The sequence below is a fragment of the Argentina silus genome, assembly GCF_951799395.1.
Source record: "Argentina silus genome assembly, chromosome: 8".
Lineage (NCBI taxonomy): Eukaryota > Metazoa > Chordata > Actinopteri > Argentiniformes > Argentinidae > Argentina > Argentina silus.
In genome coordinates, this window is record NC_139662.1 from 5,908,500 (window position 1) to 5,925,594 (window position 17,095).

A 17,095-nucleotide genomic window follows, 5' to 3' on the forward strand; every position below is an offset into this window, starting at 1 on the left:
GAGAGTGCCTCCTGGTACATGATGCTCTCACACACATGTAGGCTATGCATTCCTAAAGCCCTTTCAAAGAATGTTCTGTGTGTTGACATGCATCTGAAGGCGGAGATATGCCATGAGAACGGGGGGCTCTATCAGTGTAGGTGCCGGATTAATGCAGGCGAGCTCCTTGTGACTCAATTGACAATTGTTGAGAACAGTGGTCTGGTGAGGGTTGGATGCAATAAAGGCATTCCTCAAATAGCCACTGTGGGTTTTTATATCTGCCAGCTGTCCCCCCCCATCACCCCCCCCCCCCCCCCACCATACCCCCTCTCCCCTCTTTTTTCATGAACTAAAAAAATGAACCCACACATAATGATAACATAAAACTATTTTGGTCTTGGGGCAAATGTTCATGCAGTATACTTTCAATGCAGTATACTTATTATATTCCATATACAACTTGGTAATAAACAGTGTCAAGGCATACACAAATGATCCAGTGTATGAATGTAATAAATTCAAGTAGAAAGTATGTGTAGAAAATAATATGGAAATGAAAATTAGTGTAGGTGTGCCAACATAGATATTTTATAAAACTGATTCTTCTAAATCAGTTAAACTGATCATATTCTGATAATACAGATATAAACTATCTGTATTATTCCATCAATTATATAATTAGCTTACATGCATACATTTCCAAACAAAGAAAAGTACTCTTTGTTGAAGGTTGTAAATCAGAAGCTGATTTAAAGTGCCATCATTCACTTCTTTATGTTAATACACAGTGCCCTCTATTGGACGATGAAGATAACTGCATGGATGAGAAATCTAGCTTTGTTGTCCCTGACTTGGATTGATCTGGAAAGATTTTGATGATTTGGGGATCTGCAAAAGTCCCACAACAAAAACCTGCTCAATGGAATGCAGATGCAGCCTTCTGCTTATTTTGACGTTTATTCACAGGTAACAGTAGCAGACTTTTCAGTTTCACCAAAAAATTCTCTCTGCTGACAGATCTAGAGGTCTTCTCAGCCAATCTAACGCTTCTTAGTCTACACAGGTAAAAAGATAGTCGGTGTCTTCCTTGAGATGGGAACATGAAATGGGAACATGAAATGTATTCTGCTGATAAGTTGAAAACCTTACTTTGAACCACTGACAGTCTGACACAACTGTTTACACCTATATAACATACCTCCCCTTATTGTTGATCAGGATTTGTATAACAATGCCAATTATTTGTCTTTGGTTGCCTCGAATTTGACAGTGCTGCCAAATGTAAGATGTGCTGTCAGTCAGTACAATGCACTACTTGAATGTAGCCCTGTCTGACAGCTGCGTGTCAGATATTGTTTTCTCTCTTGCTTAACAAACCTGTTGCCGATTGGTCCTGAATTTGTCACACACACATTTAAGCCAATCAAAACCTTGTAAAAACTGCTGGTGAGGTACAATAGTGAGGAAGACAGCCCTACAGCTACAACCTGCAACAGAATAAATAGAAACCCAGCTTTCGTGCAAGAGTCATCTAAAAAGAGAGGTACGTTGTGAAATTATAAATATCCTAAAGAGAACCATTGCATATCAGATGCTACAGTAAAAAATATTGGTGATGTCATTGATGCAAACCATCTACTTTTTCCAATTTTAGCCTAAGCTAGCCTGCGTTGCCGTTAGCTATACATTTGTTGTGTTAACGGTCAAAAACAGCAGGTTTCGATTACTTGCTCAATAAAATTGGCTTTGGAAATATTAACTGTGTGTTTTTCGATATTTGAATTTGCTAGCTAGTCCGTAAATGTGGAATGGGCACTTAAGGAACGTGTTATTAGCAAGCAGCCAGGTGACCCTAGAGCTCGAGCTGGGGTTAGCAAGCTAGCTAGTATGTGTCTGTGACGTTGATGCGACTATGCGCACCTGACAGCAGAGGACCGAGCTTGCTTTCATAATCATTTTAAGATGGCAAATGATAAGGCCTCTGCCTGAACATTTTCAGACGGCAAATTGTTAAGGCCTCTCCTGTACGTTTTGTTTATAGGGATGTGTGGTAGGCCTACTAGTTTGAATTCAATGCATGCCAGATTGATCAAGGACAATTAATGATAATTGACCAATATATATATTAGCCAACATTTCAGTTGCGCAGTATGTAGGTATACTGTCAACGGAACGAGTTGTAACAGTAGGCTAACTTAATGAGCCTGAATGACCATGAGTGTTTCTCACTTAGTGTTGCTTTTAATGTGTTGCTGGCCTCAGTATGCAAGTAAGGGAGCAGGTGACAGTCCCAAAACCTTTGTCATAATGGTAGCTCTTGAAGTGGTTTTGGTTGTTCAGTTGCCATTGACAATTTTCAGTCTATTTGTCACCACGCTGTAGGCAGAGGCTAGGTTTAGTAAGTTGACATATTTAAATGATGTTGAAGTTAACATGTTTGTCTCTTACTATTTTCTTAATCCCTCATTAATTGTGTTTCTTTTTCTACAGCCAGAAACCTTTAGCCCATTCTTCAGAAAAAACAAGGGAGGTCAAAAAGGTGGAGGAACCTGCATCAAGCCTGAAAATGGTAAGCGAGCTTGGCCTACTTATTCAGTCAAGTCCCAGTTACTGAGTTGCAATGCAGTTGCAACTTATGTTTTATCGTCTCTTCCTCAAATGTTTGAAGCTTATTTATTTAAATCTTCCTCATTCAAAAACATGAAAGTTATTTATGTAGGGGTGATTGTTTTGCCTACACTTAGTGGTGACAATTTGGTGCGTTTAACATTCTAGACATCTGATCTATCATGTCAACTACATATACATACTTATTTAACAGTTATGCACCTGAATTGTGCATTTAGTCTGCACAAACCTAGATTAGGCTATTGCTGCTGTCAATGGAACATTGCTACAGACAGGCCAATGTGGCCTATGCTAGTCTCATTTGGCACGTGTCATGCTTTTTTGTGCTCTTGAAATGGGGCCCTTAACCTGAGTAAAACCTTTTTTTGACCTTTTTTTTGAAATTTTTATTTTTATTATTTTTATAATCGGTATCTGCTCAATCACAGGTTTGAAAGCTGAGAGGTTCTCCATCAGACTTGCTGTGTCACTTGCTGTGTCACTGTAATCCACAGAGAGCAGGGCACAGCTTCCCAAGGAGATGGAAGATTCTCCCCATTCAGGCCTGTACATTTCTGAGTTTGGAGATGAGAATGTAGAGGAGGAAGAGATGGAGGACAAAGAACCAGAGGAAACTCATTGCAACCTTTCTTTGGTTGATGAGCTAGCAGATTCAAACACAAATAACCAAAGACCTGGGGCCAAAGGCGATGGAAACCTGAATCAGGATTTAGGATCAGTCTCCCATTTGTTATGCCCTGAGTTCCAAGATGATCCTGACAATGACCCTGATGTAGATCTCCAGGACTCCTTTCCTTGTCAGCACTGTGAGAGACATTTTACCAGCAAGCAAGGCTTGGAACGTCATATACACATCCATGCCTTGGCAAATCACCACACACACATTTTCAAATGCAAGTACTGCAGCAAATCCTTTGGTTCAAAGATGGGTCGGCGGCGGCATGAGAGGAGGCATGAAAATGCGAAGTCAAGGCCTGGGTCTTTAATAAAGCCTGTGGATCCTGTAAGTTTTGCCATACAGACTGATGGTCCAGATTGTGTTTCTTCCTCCTGTAGCTCAGTTATGGCTGGGGGAGAACGGACATCTATGTCAGATGAACATGGAGAATTACAGAATAGTCATGCTTGCAAATATTGTAATAAGATATTTAGCACACACAAGTACATGCGACGACATCAGCGCAGGATACATGAGCGCCACCTCCGGCCCAAAGGTGTTGGCAAGGCCATACAACCCCAGGAGGCAAAACCTCAGAAGCTATCCCCTACTACGTCTCAACAGGAACTCAAGCCCAATTGCATCTCAAGCCTAATCACAGTCGAGGATAATGAGGGAGAACAAGAGGAACAATATATGCTAGACATCTCTAGTAATATCTCTGAGAACCTCAGCTTTTACATTGATGGGAAGATTGTGTCAACAAGCACTGTTAGCAGCTGTGAAGTAGTTGAGGTTAACTCTGGATCTGCCACTTTGGTTGGGCTGGATGCTGTGATTATCAGTCCTGCCCAGATCAGCCAGGCTCTAAATGTAGAAGCTGCTCTTTGCCCAGGGAAAGAGATACATGGTCAACCCTCAACAAAAAGGAGAACTGCTACACCACCTCTTCTCCCACAAATAAAAAATGAACTGGAATCTGAATCTGTTTTATCCTCATCTTCATCACTTGTGTCCTCTTTGATCGAATCTCTCCTTCCTCAGAATGCAGAGTCTACCATCCTTCAGAGAGAGAAAACGGTTTACCTGTCTCCTAAGCTGAAACAGCTCCTACAGACGCAAGACGGCCTTAAACCCACTCTTGCCCTGATCACAGATGGTCAGAAGCTGTGCACACCGCTTTCCCTGACTGTCTTGCCAGCAGGGTCAGGGAGGTTTAAGAGAAGGACAGGATCTCCGCCTAACTCTCCACAACAAAGCCCTACATTGAGTGTCGAGAACACAATGTCCGACACAGGGGATTCAGTTAACCCCAAGGCATCAAAGTTTGAGAGCCATTGCAGTTCACCTGCATGCAGTTTGTCCAGCAATGATGAGAAGGAGAATGCCACCAGTCCACCAGAAGAGGAGTCAATGATGACTCATGTTTTACCAGAGGGCTGGTCTTCAGTATGTGGTGGTAGTTCCTGCAACCAGCAACCCTTGGATCTCTCAAATGCTGTCAAAAAATATGAAGACCAAGCTCTCGGTGAAGTTGTGTTGGATTTAAGTGTGAACAGAAAGAGCACAGTGGATTCAGAAGCAAAGGGAGGCTTAGTTATGCAGCCCCTTATTAAGAAAAGGAAGCCAAACACCAGCATGTTGGAGAAGGTGCTGATGAATGAATACGCAAACCTTGATATTGCTGGAGAGCCAAGCTTAAATATATTAGGAAACCCAGAGGCACCGTTAGTGACAGACATTGCCATAGTTACTGCTTCAGATATTTTACCCACTACTGAAGGACTTGTGTTTGGATTGACTCTACCCTCTGGTGCACTTAATCCATCCCCCTCCTCTCTAGTGCCAGTTGCCATGCAGTCGGCCTCCCCATGCACCATTGCACTTGCCTCCCCAACTCCACATACAGTATTACCCCCTGCTCCATCGCTGTTTACTGTTTTAGCACCACCACCATCTTCCTCTGCTAGCTCCACAAATCAACCTACCTTTCAACTATTTACCCCTAATATATCTCCTGAACCTTTTGTAATATGCACAGAAAAAACTTTGAATTCAGCAGAGTGCCAGTTGACCACTGCTTTGCCAGATTGGGCTACTGCTAACTCCACAAGCTTGGTTACCCTCTCGAAGCCCCATGACCCAACTCTTAATCTACAAGGTCATGTACTTCTCACTGATCACACTATAAATGAAATTGCTCTGAACACTCCCTCTGTTGAATCCAATATTGGATCTGAAGTGCCATGTTCACCTGCTGTAAATCTAAATGATTCCCTTCTCAACTCCTTTAATATTACCAGTAACACTGTTTTAATTGAATGCACAGTTGCTCTTGATTCCTCAGAGAATCTGGTCCCTACTTCAATTACTTTCCAAGAAAATACAGTTGAACCTACAACTCCCACACAGATGGTCATGAATCATGTAGAGCAGCAGCAGCTTCTTTCCTTACCCCAGTATGAAGCTGTTGACCCCACTATTCTAGTGTCATCTATAGTGAAATCAGTTACCCTTTCAACCTCCTCTGCAGCGATATCTGAGTTTCCAACTGTTGGAGATTTAAATTCCTCCATTGTTAAAGAGGAATGTAACCAAAAAGAAGAAGCAGGTGACATATCTATCTGCCCCTCCGACATTGCACCTGAAACCATATCCAACTCTCTTGATGAAACATCTGAAGTGGAAGAATCCTCAAATGATACTCTCTCCGAGCCACAACAGACTTTCATCAAGAACTTCATTTGTAATGTATGTGATAAGCTTTTTCATTCAATGAAGGAACTAGGTCATCATGTTAGTGAGCATTCTGATGAATGGCCTTACAAATGTGAGTTCTGTGTGCTGCTCTTTGGGAACCCCACTGCTTTGCTTGAGCACCGTTCCACCCTCCATGGTGTGGGCAAGATCTTCATTTGCTCTGCATGTACAAAAGAATTTGCCTACCTTTGCAATCTCAAACATCATCAAAAGGAGTTGCACCCTGGCAAGGACTGTGCATATACAGAGGAAGAAAATGGCATGCTCAGACCCCAGAACTACAACAATTCAACAAAAGTCAGCAAGGAGGCTTCATCGCCCTGTACCACAATGGAGTCCAATGAAGCTGTCACAAAAGATGAGGATAGAGAAAATGAAGATGCCACTGAAGAACTCTTTACTACAATAAAGATTTTGGCCTTGGAGGGTGGAAAGTTCAAAGATCCTGATGTTCGCCTTGGCATCAACCAGCACTATCCCAGTTTTAAGCCGCCTCCATTTCCCTATCACAACCGATCACCTGCTGGATCTGTAGCCTCAGCCACCAACTTCACTACCCACAACATCCCACAAACTTTCAGCACTGCTATACGATGCACTAAATGTGGCAAAAGCTTTGATAACATGCCAGAGCTTCACAAACACATTCTTGCCTGTGCAAATGCCAGTGACAAAAGACGCTACACACCCAAGAAGAACCCCATCCCTCTTCGACACTTTGCAAAGGCCCAAAATGGAGTGCTGTCCTCCACCAATGCTACGAATGGGCAAAATGCATCCCACAGGGCAGGTCAAACAAATAGGCCCAAACTCAATCAGGAGCCACTTGTGAAGTTGAAGCTTAATGCGCTCAGCAAAAGGAAAAAACAATTGGTACAAAGGGCCATTTCACAGAGGAGTAAGCCAGCCTCTTCATCAACGAAAGCCTCGTCATCCTCAGTGGATGAAGAGCAGGAGATCTTTGCCTGCCCACACTGCAGCAGAGAGTTCACATACCGCCGCAGTCGAACCAAGCATATGGCTGGCTGCCCCATGAAACCTGCTTCCAAAGTGGCCAAGAAAAGAAAAGATGGAAGCATCTCTCTCACCAAGGAAAACAATGGGCACTCTCGCAGGGGAGTAGTTCACATGGAGGAGAAACGGCAAGTATCTGACCATGAACAGAAAACCAGAGTGCGTACCTCTAGTCCAGCCAAGAGGCCAGCCATCTTACCAGTGCACACAATTTTATCAAGCAAAAAAAGTAAAACCATTGCAAAGGGAAGTATCCAACCACAGCAAGAGTCCCCCAAGCTGACTGCACTTGCTATAGTTCGCCCTTTCAACTCCCCACAACATCAAGGCAGTAGGGTGCAGCATGGTGTCAAAGAAATCCCTATGAACATTACAATAGTGAACTCAAAACAAACTCAACCACAGCTCAAGAGGGAAGAGCACATCTCCATCCAGACTGAGGAAAAAACAGTTACCCACAGTCTGCAGCTGCCTAGCATCTCATCTCCAGTGAAGGAAGAACAAAGGACTGTTCTGGAGCCTTAAGGGAGAAGTAGGTATAATTTGCATCTATCATCAATATAGAGAGGGATACTGTTTCAGTTACACTTTTCCTGACAATTTTCTTTTCCTACAGAATCAATCTCCTCTGACTGCCTCTGTGATGTGCAGGAGAAAGCCTAGCGGACACCTTAGAGATGTTCCATTGTTCATCATGTCAAATTTGTGGAGGCTTAATGAGAACCTGTTCTACAACTGAAGTAAAAAGGAATGCAGTGATGGTGAATGCAGCAATGGGTAGTTGCAATTGGCCAATATTTTGAAGGCTTTTGTAGTACAGTTTTGTACATGACGTGTCCATTTCATAGACTGTTAGGAAAAGACTGTTGTGCTGTGTTGAAACGTCACCTGTAATTGTCATGTTTGTCACAGAATGTAATTATTTTTCTGAAGAAGTTACGTACTGGGCTTCATTTACTGCAGTTGGCAATCATATGGGCATGCAAACACACTTTTTAAATCTGTGTACTGTCTGTGGCCTTTTTGTTTGGACCCGCAATGCATGCTAACACTTTAAAGTAGAACTAGGTTGCCCCATTCTCAATGTGTCAAGTTTTGCACCATATTTTGAGGTTTGAATGATATGCATCAAGTGAAAGCCTTTATTCTTCAACATGCTAATAGCCTCAATGTAGATGATATAACAAACAACATGAGAGTAGAGTCGAAGATCATTTGAAGCTTTAACATTTTTGTGTTGGCTGTTTAATTGCCAGTCTATTGCTGGTGTTAACAACCAGAAGCTTCTATCTGTCTTAATTTATTGGACATCTGATTTATGTGGTAAAACTATTTATTAGATTGTAGAACAAGAAGTTCTGGCTGTGCCATTGGAAATAATGTGAGGGAAATAACACTGACCTTTTTAAAAAAAAAATGATATTGCATATGTAGACATGCATTGTTAAGTTGGAGGAAGTGAAAATGTAAGCCCTTGAGGTTTAAAAAAAACATGGCTTTGATATTCTTTGCACAAAATGACATCATATAATAAAAAGCACAATGTTGAATATAACATAAAAGCACCTATCAATAGTTTATCATACACTCACTGACCACTTTATTAGGAACTCCTGTACACCTTCTCAAGGTGGTGTAATGGTGTGGGGAATGTTTTCTTGGCACACTTTGGGCCCGTTAATACCAATCAATCATCGCTTAAATGCCACAGCCTGTTTGAGTATTGTTGCTGACCATGTGCATCCCTTCATGGCCACAATTTATCTTCTAGTGGCTACTTCCAGCATGATAATGCACCATGTCACAAAGCAAAAGTTGTCTCAAACTGGTTTCATGAACATGACAATGAGTTCAGTGGCCGTATCTGAATCCAGTAGAACACCTTTTGGGATGTGGTAGAACGGGAGATTCACAGCTTGAAAGTGCACCTGAAAAATCTGCAGGAATTGCATGATGTCATCATGGACCAGAATTTCAAAGGAATGCTTCCAACATCTTGTGGAATCAATGCCACAAAGAACTGAGGTTGTTTTGAGAGCAAAGTGAGACCCTACCCAGTATTAGTATAGTGTTACTAATAAAGTGTTCAGTGAGTGTAACATCATTTGCAATTATTTTCTTATTTTTTCTTCAATTATCTGTTCCCTGAAATCTTAGATCACAGAGATTAATTACAACTATTTGGCTTGCTTTCATGTAGTTTCAAATGTACAATACTAGGAACAGCATATGATTGTCTTCTTCCTGCAGATGTACAGTACGTTACAATAGGTTTCCTCTGTTGATTTTTTCCTCTATTTGTGGTACAAAACATTGTGTTTCCATCGTATGACAAACTAAAAGAGGATTTGCTGAACTTAACAAAAAGGGGAAGGTTCAGTTTTTGTGAACTTTGGTCATTTTATTTAATTCAGTCACCTAACATATGTCTGGGCAAAGAAGCTTTCTTATTTTGCTCCTATTTTAGTAATACAGAAGTTATCATTAAGAGTGTGTTGTCTCTTTGTTTAGATAAACAACATATGTGTAATTCATGGATTAAGCCCGTGTCTCGATTGATATTACCAATGTTGCAACAGCACTACTAAGTTACAGGAGTTCAATAAGAACTTCTATGATAGTCTTGCTGTTAGCTCACAAAATGACCGGAGGTACAGGGGAAGGTTAAGCGAAGCAGGGTATTTTTGTCAATATAACTGGGGTAAATCAAGATGGTAAAATCATAGAAACAGTATTTAATATTTATCATCATCCCAGAAAGATTATATTACCCCTCCATAGTACAGTTTTTCTTTTTCCTTTTCCCCCCATGACTGTAGCATTTAATTCATTCAGACTGACCTTAGAGTGTTGGATATGTGTTTGGAGAAAGTCATCTAACTGTGAAAAGTGCTTGTAGCATCTCAAAGTGTAAAATAAATAATGTATATTTATTAATAATTTAAATCCTGTATCAATCTGAACGGTTCTGTGTATGATTTGCACTGTTGCATATATGTCTGAAATTTAGTTTTTCAGGCAAGTGTTCAAAATAAATGGGGAATGTTCAGTTTAAAAAGCTGTGCTGTGATTCTGTACTAATGTTAATAACTATCCTACTACGTGTTACTTAGATAAAATGTTTCATAGTAGTCCATGTACAGTAAGACTTAAGTACAGTAAGACCAGTTGATTCATATTAAATGGGATTTTGATTAACTGCAAATTGATTGGTTGCTTCTAACCATGGTAATATTGGCCTGAGTACTTAATTTTGTAAGATCTATTTTGCTTAAATAAAGTTAAGTAAAAATGTAATGTGTCCAGATGGTGGTGCACTTTCCTTACCATAGACACTGAACTTGTAAAAGACACCATCAGGCAGTGCACTATTTTTAGTGAACCATCACATATGGCAAAAGCTTTTTGGACATTTTGAGTTGAATATGAATGTGGATACATTTAGATGGAAACTTGTTTTATTTCAAATTTCAAACTAATAATTTCTGGACACCTACAAAATTAACTATTTGTGAATGCAGCTGAACAGGGGCTGATAAAAAAGCATCACTCTCAAAGGTAAAGAGGTGCTCTTTCTGTGTGTGATTTTCAATAAATCACTATTGGGAGTTGTGGACATCTTTTGTTTTTTCCTCCAATGATACCGATACCAATACATCAGCCCATTCTGTGCCGATTGGAACTTGGACCTCTGATTAGAAGTTGAACCTCTTCTGTACAGCTATGATTAATCTGTGAATCCCACATCATGTACAGATTGATCTGACCCAAGGACTAATCCACCCAATTAGGTCCAACATTGATCTTATGCCAATTTATTCCTCTGTTGTATTTATCTTATCCATGGGAGATTTTGGCTTCCTCTGGCTTATGTGTTCCAAATTCCTGCCTTTCTCGATAACTATTTCTGAATGTCATCCCTTCTGCTTTAGTCATGGTATCCTGTCACTCAGTATGTGATGATTAAGCATCTGAAAACCACATAGGGCCTAAGTCATATTGAAAGTGAGGACATAGTGCATTCGGGAAGTATTCAGACCCCTTCAGATAAGCTTGTGGCTTTCAGAGCATGCATTTCGATGCCTTTGCCACATTGCAGTCTTTTCACCCTGATATATATGGTTTCCCAGGAACATTTGCCATGATCCTCTTAATGACATTCACCATTGATGAACACGCCCAGTTGCAATGAGATGCAACAGCAGGACAAGGTAGAATACACAACAGCAGCAGAGTCGGTATGAGTCATCATTGGTAATCACAACCAATAACAATATAAAAAAATAAGTAAAAAAATGGATAGGTATTGTTTTGATTGAAATGTAAAAGGCTGACAGGGGGGATTGGCAAAACTGGTGTGGCGTGCCTGCATTATGTTTGATTTAGTGCAGGCAATCTCTCAGAGGGCCTGGGGAAGGAGCAGGTTGTTTTATGTATCCCCAGCAGTGAGGGTTATGTGTTTGAGAGCTGTGCCGTGCTTCCCATCTGTCACAGTGACATAGCCACAATTCCCTCGGTCCCCCTGCGTCATGGCTGTAACTCAGTCATACAATTCAGTTGCATACAGCTCTGTGGCTGTACAATCATGAACAGCCAAACTGCTCATACCTGGACAGTGACTATGGAGAAATGGTTATGCTTGGGTGAGGGTTGCTAATTCCAATCTCATGCACAGCATGTTGCCGTTTCACCTCGGGACATCAATCTGATTTATATTCCCACCACTCATGGTTTGGTGAGATTTGTCACCTCCCTCCCAGTGCAGTAAGTGTTTTTGACAAGAGGTTAACCCTTTGTTTCTATGATAAACTCTCCCTCCAGTTGATGCAATCGTAATGACTGTAGATTATTCTTGGCACAGAGTGGTGCGCCAATGTACCAACCAACAGCATCACCTGAGACACATACACACGCACACATACACATACACACGCACACATACACAGCACACCAAATTGAACACATTTGACTCATGAACACTGCTTGATGTCCTCGCCTATAGCTAAGGGGAAGGCCCAGAGGGAGCTAAAAGAAGAAGCAAAGGCATTTTAAACCAGTGATTTTATGATGCGTATGGCCATAATCAATCAACGTAAATCCCATTTTTCATCATTTTAAGCTAGTATGCCAAGCACACAGTCTCCCTCTCTTCCCCCTCCTCTACAGTATCTATGCTATTCATGTAACAGCAGTCAGAAGTGTAAATGTTAATTATTTTTTCATGATTCACCGCATTAGTTCTCCAAAACTATTAGTGTCAGATGCGACAGCTGGGCAGAGTAGCTCTCTTACTTTGCTACTGGGTAGCACAGCCATTTACTGTATGTCTGTTGAAGCAATTAAATAGGTCACAGAGAATGTAATAGATAGGTAAATAACATATTACTTGATAAGAGTGTGTATGAATATGAATGTTAAGAAAATGTTTATTTTGTTGAAAATATTAAAAAAAAAAAAAAAAAAAAAAATAACTCCCATCCCTCTCTCTCCCTTACCTGTAGTTTTAGAAAGGAACCTCAAGGTCCCACCATGCTGTGCTATTTCTGTTCATGGGAGAAGGAGCTGTATACATCAAACTAAGCCTCAACATGTGGAAAAGAAGAGAGGGAGAGAGAGAGAGGGGGAGAAATTGAAAGGGGAGTGAGTGGGCATAGAGCAAGTGTGACAGACACAGCCATCACCAAGGGGGTAGGGACAGAGATGAAAAAGAGAATGTCAACACTTCTGGTATCAACTGTGTCTCTCACCTGGAGGAGCAGCCCGTGTTTCTGCTCAGCTCAGTTTAACAGTGAGAAGGAGGGAAACAGAGAGAGAGAGGGAGAAAGATAACACAGCAGCGGCAGAAATAACATTATAGCTGGTCACACACACACACACATACACACGCATGCACACAGGCACACAGGCACGCACACACACATACAAACATGCTCATACTCTCTCTCCACTCATATGCTCTCAGTGAAGATCAGTGACAGGGGAATGAGAGTTTATGCGCTCAGACTGCAGCAGGCTTCTCTTCATGCTGTGTTAGCTGTGCACTCACTCTGAAGCTGTGCCTCATAGGAGGACTACTGAGGAGGAGGGAAGGACGGCACAGATCTCAGACCAATCGAAGAGCAGACCGTGAAAGCGGACCGTGAAACAGAGCGGACCGTGAAACAGCACTGATCTCAAACCTGTGGCAGACTGCATACGGTAGCTGGTGCAAAACATCTGTAATCTAAACTGTTCTAGTGAAGGAAGGGAGCTCCGGCATTACAACAACCACCACCACTCACCCTCACCACGCTTTTCAGCTGACCCTTGTTACGCCTCCCCTGGATAAAGTGGAGGAACCTCTCCCCTGAGAACGTCAGCCATGGAGGGCACTCTCACCTGCAGCAGCACCCCCTTCTCCCAGGTGTTTGGTCGCCAGGGGCAACTCATGCAAGCCAGTGAGTACAGTATCCTCCCCCCACCTATTAACATAAAAAGAAAGTCACACTAAATTATGTCTTATAATGTGATTAATTAAATTTTTACTAATAGCTGAGACAGGTTATTCTACTACCTAGTTATTCTATTCTACCAATCCCTCCTCCTCTCACCTTACCACAAGTTATACATGTGTTTTTTGTTAACATGGCAAATAATATGCAAACTAATTTTTACTCAGCATAGCTGTTTAAAATCACTGACGAAAGTGTTTTGGGGGCTTTGAGGGGAATCTTGTGAATAATGACAAGCAATTAAGTAAAGTACTGTAATATATTTTCTAAAACTGGATTGAATGCTTTCTCTACAAGAGTGCACAGTATGAAATGGTAATGTTGATAAATTGTCTGTGTTTTTTTTGTTGTGTCCATTCTGCAAGAGGCTACCCTGATGCTTTACTTAGACAACTGGATACAGATACATTATGGTTTCTGGTGTTAGATGCTATGGGTGTAAGAACACACAGAGTAACATGGTGCTAACAGTATGCTTGAATCATATTTAGTCTTGATTCCATCGTGATTCCTTATTCTAATTAATGGGATCCAAACCTGATGTTGTTCAATGTAGTTGGTTCCTTTGAAAACAACAGTCAATTGATGTTTTATATTATAACAGCAAAGTTAACAGTAGAGATTTTAATGACAACTGTTTTTAACCTGGAATAAGTCATTTTGTTCTTACTCACAATCCAAACATTTTGTTTCAACCCATTCTTCATGTCACAATTCACAAACACCGAAAAGTCCTAGCAAAATAATCATGCAGTGATTTCAACACTGTTATCAGTAAACCCTGCTATACTCAGTTTTCACATTATCTTGCTTCTGTTCCATTGATGTAAATGTTTTTTTAATCAGGATACGAAAGGGTGACAAGCTAGCAAAAATGATCAGACACCGGAAGAGTGCTAATTAACCTCAGAGAACAGAAAAGGCCTAAGGCAACGTTAAACAAATGAGTCTGTGAAACAGGCTTGAGATTTTGTGTGACAAAATGTACCCCTTGAGAGCAGTCACCATCAAAACAAAACCTTTTCTTTTTTTTCACTTTTCTTATTGCATTTTTGAAACAGTAAAGGCCATATCTGGAGTTGCTGAAACTCCAGTGGCCGCAGTGTTGCTTGTGTTTTGTTTTCATTCCCCCCTCCATCACATGCTCTGCTCTCAGTTTCAACATTAACCAACTCTCTAAGATACCTACTACAAATATAAGCAAAATTACGGTGACTGTTGGCAACTTTTTTTGTCACGGTTTAGTGCTTCCCACAATTACAACAGAACATACTGTATCGGCGAAAGTCTTCCCAAAGAGAGTGATGGTAGCTAGATTTGCAACTAGGTTCTTATCTAGATTTGAGCTCTGAAGGAAGATGGCTGGAGGCTACGCTGCTCCCAGGGAAGAAGCCAGGAGAGGACCTGGCTGTAAAGACAGCTGAAGATTTAGGCCGGTATAGGCCGACTGGATAGCAGCCTGGTCCTTTTGGACCCTGAAAGTTAAGTTTGAGAAGTCTTAGTTTAAGTTCAGTTTGAACCAAGCCTAAGTTCCTCCGTTTTGTGAAACCCCTCAGTTCCCTTCATGAATACATCAGTAAAAGTTGCCGTCCTTGTTGCCAAACCCTACAGTGCACTATAGATGTCTCACACACGCACACGCAAACTGCATGAACAACTAGTCTAGTCTCGTACATGCACACAATTTGCCTTGCAGGAACAAAACATCAGCCTTGTTATAGCTAGCTAGCTAGCTTACTGCTGTGTTGTTTACTAGCTAGTAAAAATATAATAATGTGTGATAATAAATTAGCCAACTACACACCGCTTCAGTGAAAATTCATCTAGTCAGCAAATGATGAGTGTAGTGCACTGGACAGGCAGTAGCTAGTAATGGACAATGCAATGGCAACATTCCTCATGCCGATGAATTTCCATCTGCCAATAACATCCCGTTTCTAGGTTCTAGCTAGGTTTTAGTTTTCTCGGTTGGGAAACATATAGCCTATGTTCTTTGAGTGGGCGGGATTTTGCTTTAGATTTGGTTAATTGTGATATGTGTATCTTTACAGCACATAGCTTTGAGTGTATTATACCTTCATTAAATAGGCTATTATCTTTATTCCTCTCCAGATTTTCAGATTCCAGCAGTAAATAATTAATGCAGTTGGTTTAACTACAGTGAGAGGCCTATGGCTGAATGCGCTGTAGATAACGCTGAATAACACCTTTGGACAAAGGTTCAGTGAAGTGTTGATAGTCAGAGGTGCAGCTTCCATCTCTGAAGGGAAGATGTCACGTGTGTGTGTGTGCGCGTGTGCATGCATGTGAGTGTGCACATTTTTATGTGATGTCAGAGCTGTGTGTGTGTGTGCGTATGTGTGATCACGCCTGGATGTCAGTGCATTGTCGGCTGTTTGAGTTTTGTATCTCCAGGGTTCTTTTTGCCGGGTCAAATCCTCATGAATGGCTGGGTTTGCCTGAAGCACTTAATCACACAGTGTCACAGCACTTCTAGCACATACAGACCCCTGGGTCATGGCTGACCTGTATGTGACCGTGGCCTGTCTCTGAGTTTTTGGGAGTAAATTTCAGGCTTACATGTTTTCATGTTTCATCTCCTCAGGACAGCATCTTCGATTTTGTCACAGAGTATGTAGTCTTATTTTGTTCTCTCTCATTAGCTTGCATGTTGAGTCATAATATTTCGTCAGATTGTAAAATAATAGAATGTGGTCTCTAAAGAAAGATGTTCAGACTAGTTATAATATTCCACTTATGTTCAGTGGTTCCCATTCCAAGCAAAGTTGCCTTGGTGTTCTAAACGACCAAGTTCGCCGTCAAGTGCTGACTAATCTTTAAATTCCAAACATCATTAGGGAACTATGCATGTTTTCGTTGCGTGGAAACTCTATTCCACTATTCCACTCTTGATGGAAACGGTTTGATTCTTTATAGGTGTTGGGCGGTGTGTGGGTTATTAAATACAGGAACTGGGAGTAGGATTAAGTATTCTTCTACCACTACTATCTTGTATCCGGTATCGGTAAGTGGAATCACTCGTGTACTAGCGCCATCTACTACTTGTGTATTGACATATCAATGTACTACAATGCATTACAGTTAGGATAGTTGAAATTGGATAGTTTTTTTTAATTGAAATAGCTGTGAGTAGGTATGCTCAACACTGTCAGAGGGTGGTGTATGCTACAACATGCAAAGTATGGCAAATCATGTCAAGGTAAAAATGAGCAAACCATTTCACAGAGAAACATGAATTTTGGTTGATTCTACTCGATAGTACTGTTTCTCTAGTAGTATATTTATCTCTCTTTAACCCGTCTTGGGACTGTTGCAATGCTATATTCTGTATAGCACACCTACAGACTCTTTGTACAAGTACTGTTTTGGGTTGTGTTCTTATCTGTTTACAGCCAACGTTTGCTCTTTTGTCAAATGCCAGAGAGGATTATACATTACCTCTCCCTCTCTGTTGCCTCTCATCAAAGAGTTTGAAACTCAAGTTAGACTACCTTGCTTACTTCCAATGACTCCTACCCATCAGTTATTGGTGAGAGCTCTT

At 41.1% G+C, this 17,095-nt stretch overlaps 1 protein-coding gene across 2 annotated transcripts; it reads left to right on the plus strand.

The window, feature by feature from the left end:
- The first annotated feature begins 1,436 nt into the window (after positions 1–1,436).
- On the plus strand, positions 1,437–10,563 carry prdm2a (PR domain containing 2, with ZNF domain a). 2 transcript variants are annotated; one of them, XM_083675590.1, is made up of 4 exons: positions 1,437–1,525; positions 2,473–2,551; positions 3,039–7,574; positions 7,659–10,563. In XM_083675590.1, exon 3 carries the CDS (start codon positions 3,131–3,133, stop codon positions 7,565–7,567), a length of 4,437 nt encoding a protein of 1,478 aa, XP_083531716.1. In that variant the 5' UTR covers positions 1,437–1,525; positions 2,473–2,551; positions 3,039–3,130; the 3' UTR covers positions 7,568–7,574; positions 7,659–10,563. The 2 variants fall into 2 exon arrangements, with proteins under 2 accessions (XP_083531716.1, XP_083531717.1); XM_083675591.1 differs by having other exon boundaries at positions 3,105–7,574.
- Positions 10,564–17,095: the final 6,532 nt, after the last annotated feature.